At 42.2% G+C, this 3,893-nt stretch overlaps 1 protein-coding gene across 1 annotated transcript; it reads left to right on the plus strand.

Moving 5' to 3' along the window:
• Window positions 1-521: 521 nt before the first annotated feature.
• Window positions 522-1,463, plus strand: LOC148110566 (olfactory receptor 10K1-like). The gene has a single exon (XM_087866309.1). The coding sequence runs from the start codon at window positions 522-524 to the stop codon at window positions 1,461-1,463; it is 942 nt and encodes a 313-aa protein (XP_087722435.1).
• The last annotated feature ends 2,430 nt before the right edge of the window (window positions 1,464-3,893 follow it).

The following is a 3,893-nucleotide window of genomic DNA, read 5'->3' on the forward strand; positions in this document are numbered from 1 at the left end:
ATGTTCTTCCCACATATCCTAGCATATAAGAAGTCCTCAACAAACACAATTCCCCTCACGTTTGCTGGAGAACTCTTCCTCTCTCTTCCCACCTTATGGCTGGATAAACAGGTTCATATGTTGTGTCTGAACCCGCTCACTCCTTACTCATTCCACATCCTGGTCAAGTTATGATGGCTGGAATTAAACATACTTTTCCACTTGGAAAGCTAGTTTCCTTGGGATGCCAGTGAAAGGACAAACACGATAATCCCTAAGTAAGATACAGGTAAAACCAATGAGACAGATCCTTAACCCTTGGTAGAAGATACCGTGGACTTGGTCTTAAAGAAAGCCTCCTAAATGGCCGTCAGATCCTCTGTTGTATATTTAGCCTTAATTCTTTTCTTAGCAGACCTTTCTGAGGGGGAATGAAGGACTTGCCTGCCTCCAGACTTTGTGCTGATTTTCCCATAATTTCTACTCTCCTTCCCGGATCCGGGCCTCTGTCTCTGTCTCTGACTCTCCTGGGGGTGCTCTGCATGGAGTGGGGCAATGAGACCCTGGTGAGGGAGTTCACCTTCCTTGGCTTCTCTTCTCTGGTCGGGCTGCAGCGGCTGCTCTTCATTGCCTTCCTGCCCCTCTACCTCTTCACTCTGGGCACCAATGCCATCATCATTTCCACCATCGTGCTGGACAGAGCCCTTCACACCCCCATGTACTTCTTCCTTGCCGTCCTCTCCTGCTCTGAGACCTGCTACACCTTCGTCATTGTACCCAAGATGCTGGTGGACCTGCTGGCCCAGAAGAAGACCATCTCCTTCCTGGGCTGTGCCATCCAGATGTTCACCTTCCTCTTCCTTGGCTGCTCTCACTCCTTCCTGCTGGCGGCCATGGGTTATGACCGCTACGTGGCCATCTGTAACCCTCTGCGCTACACGGAGCTCATGGGACACCGTGTGTGTGTGGGACTAGTGGCTGCTGCCTGTGCCTGTGGCTTTACTATTGCACAGATTATCACCTCCCTGGTATTTCACCTGCCCTTCCGCTCTTCCAACCAGCTCCATCACTACTTCTGTGACATAGCCCCTGTCCTCAAGGTGGCATCCCATCATTCGCGCCTCAGTCAGTTGGTCATATTCATGATTGGGGTGTTTGTCTTGGTCGTTCCCCTGCTACTTATCCTGGTCTCTTACATCCGCATCATCTCTGCCATTTTGAAGATCCCATCTTTCACCAGCAGGTACAAGGCCTTCTCCACCTGTGCCTCCCATCTCATTGTGGTAACTGTTCATTATGGTTGTGCCTCTTTCATCTACTTAAGGCCCAAGTCCAGCTACTCTTCAAGTCAGGACACCCTCATATCTGTGTCCTACACCATCCTCACACCACTGTTCAATCCAATGATTTACAGTCTGAGGAATAAGGAGTTCAAGTCAGCCCTTCGAAGAGTAATGGGCCAGACTTCATATCCTTTTAATTAAATTAATTCATTAAAATTAAATTTTAACTATTCAGTGAATTGTATGTATTTTATTTATATATATAATTATTCTGTGACATTTCTTCTTATCTCTACTTTAAACTTAACCCACATATTCTGCTACACAGAGTGTAATTGATATTATTTCCTGGAACTTATTTCATTTTGCTTTTATTTCCCTTTTGACCCAAAAATTATTTCACAGATTTTAAAATTCTCAGGTGGAAGACCCTTCTTACGTTTTCATTGGATAGTTTATTATGCTGGTATTGGGAATATTGTTTGTATTCTTACCACTTTGTGACCTTGGTTCAAGTTTTTTTTTATAATAATATTTTTTATTATATTATGTTAGTCACCATACAGTACATCCCTGGTTTTTGATGTAAAGTTTGATGATTCATTAGTTGCGTATGACACCCAGTGCACCATGCAATACGTGTCCTCCCTACTACCCATCACCAGCCTAAGCCATTTCACCACCCCCCTCCCCTCTGAAGCCCTCAGTTTGTTTCTCAGAGTCCATAGTCTCTCATGCTTCATTCCCCCTTCTGATTACCCCCCTTTCTTTATCCCTTTCTTCTCCTACCGATCTTCCTAGTTCTTATGTTCCATAGATGAGAGAATCCATATGTTAATTGTCTTTCTCTGCTTGACTTATTTCACTTAGCATTAACTCCTCCAGTGCCATCCATGTTGCAGCAAATGTTGAGAAATCGTTCTTTTTTGATAGCTGAGTAATACTCCATTGTATATATGGACGACATCTTCTTAATCCAGTCATCTGTTGAAGGGCATCTCGGATCCTTCCACGATTTAGCTATTGTGGACAATGCTGCCATGAACATTGGGGTGCATATGGCCCTTCTCTTCACTACGTCTGTATCTTTGGGGTAAACACCCAATAGTGCAATGGCTGGATCATAGGGTAGCTCAATTTTTAACTTTTTAAGGGACCTCCACACTTGTTTTTCAGAGTGGCTATACCAACTTACACTCCCACCAACAATGTAGGAGGGATCCCCTTTCTCCACATCCTCTCCAACAATTGTTTCTTGCCTTGTCAATTTTTGCCATTCTAACTGGCGTAAGGTGGTATCTCAGTGTGGTTTTGATTTGAACTTCCCTGATGGCTAATGATTTTGAACATTTTTACATGTGTCTGTTAGCCATTTGTATGTCCTCATTGGAAAAGTGTCTGTTCATATCTTCTGCCCATTTTATGATTTGTTTATTTGTTTCTTGTGTATTGAGTTTGAGAAGTTCTTTGTAGATCTTGGATACCAGTCTTTTATCTGTAGTGTCATTTGCAAATATATTCTCCCATTCCGTGGGCTGCTTCTTAGTTTTTTTGACTGTTTCCTTGGCTGTGCAGAAGCTTTTGATCTTGATGAAGTCCCACAAGTTCATTTTATCTTTTGTTTCTCTTGCCTTTGGAGATGTGTCATGAAAAAGGTTGCTGTGGCCAATGACGTAGTGGTTGCTGCCTATGCTGTCCTCTAGGATTTTGATGGATTCATGTCTCACATCGAGGTCTTGCGTCCATTTGGAGTTTATCTTTGTGTATGGTGTGAGAGAGTGGTCAAGTTTCATTCTTTTGCACATAGCTGTCCAATTTTCCCAGCACCATTTATTGAAGAGACTGTCTTTTTTCCACTGGATGTTTTTTCCTGCTTTATCAAAGATTAGTTGCCCAAAGAGCTGAGGATCCATTTCTGGGTTCTCTATTCTGTTCCATTGGTCTATTTGTCTGTTTTTGTGCCAGTACCATGCTCTCTTTGTGATCACAGCTTTGTAGTACAGCTCAAAATCCGGCATTGTGATGCCCCCAGCTTTGTTTTTCCTTTTCAACAATTCCTTGGTGATTCGTGGCCTTTTCTGGTTCCACACAAATTTAAGGGCTGTTTGTTCCAGTTCTTTGAAAAATGTCATTGGTATTTTGATCGGGATAGCATTGAAAGTGTAGATTGCTCTGGGTAGCATGGACATTTTAACTATGTTAATTCTTCTGATCCATGAGCATGGAATATTTTTCCATCTTTTTGTGTCTTCTTCAATGTCTTTCAAGAGTAATCTGTAGTTTCTAGAATATAGATCTTTTACGTCTCTGGTTAAGTTAATTCCAAGATAATGTATGATTTTTGGTGCTATTATAAATGGAATAGATTCCCAAATTTCTCTTTCTTCAGTCTCATTGTTCGTGTATAGGAATGCAACTGATTTCTGAGCGTTGATTTTGTATACCGCCACATTACTGAATTGCTCTATAGCTTCTAGTAGTTTCGGGGTGGATTCTTTTGGGTTTTCCATATAGAGTATCATGTCATCTGCAAAGAGAGACAGTTTGACTTCTTCTTTGCCGAACTGGATATGTTTTATCCCTTTTTGTTGTCTGATTGCTGTTGCAAGGGCTTCTAGTGCTATGTTGAAT

Source organism: Ursus americanus, chromosome 2 (genome assembly GCF_024610735.1).
Source record: "Ursus americanus isolate L20-20 chromosome 2, mUrsAme1.1.p, whole genome shotgun sequence".
In the NCBI taxonomy this organism is placed as follows: Eukaryota; Metazoa; Chordata; class Mammalia; order Carnivora; family Ursidae; genus Ursus; species Ursus americanus.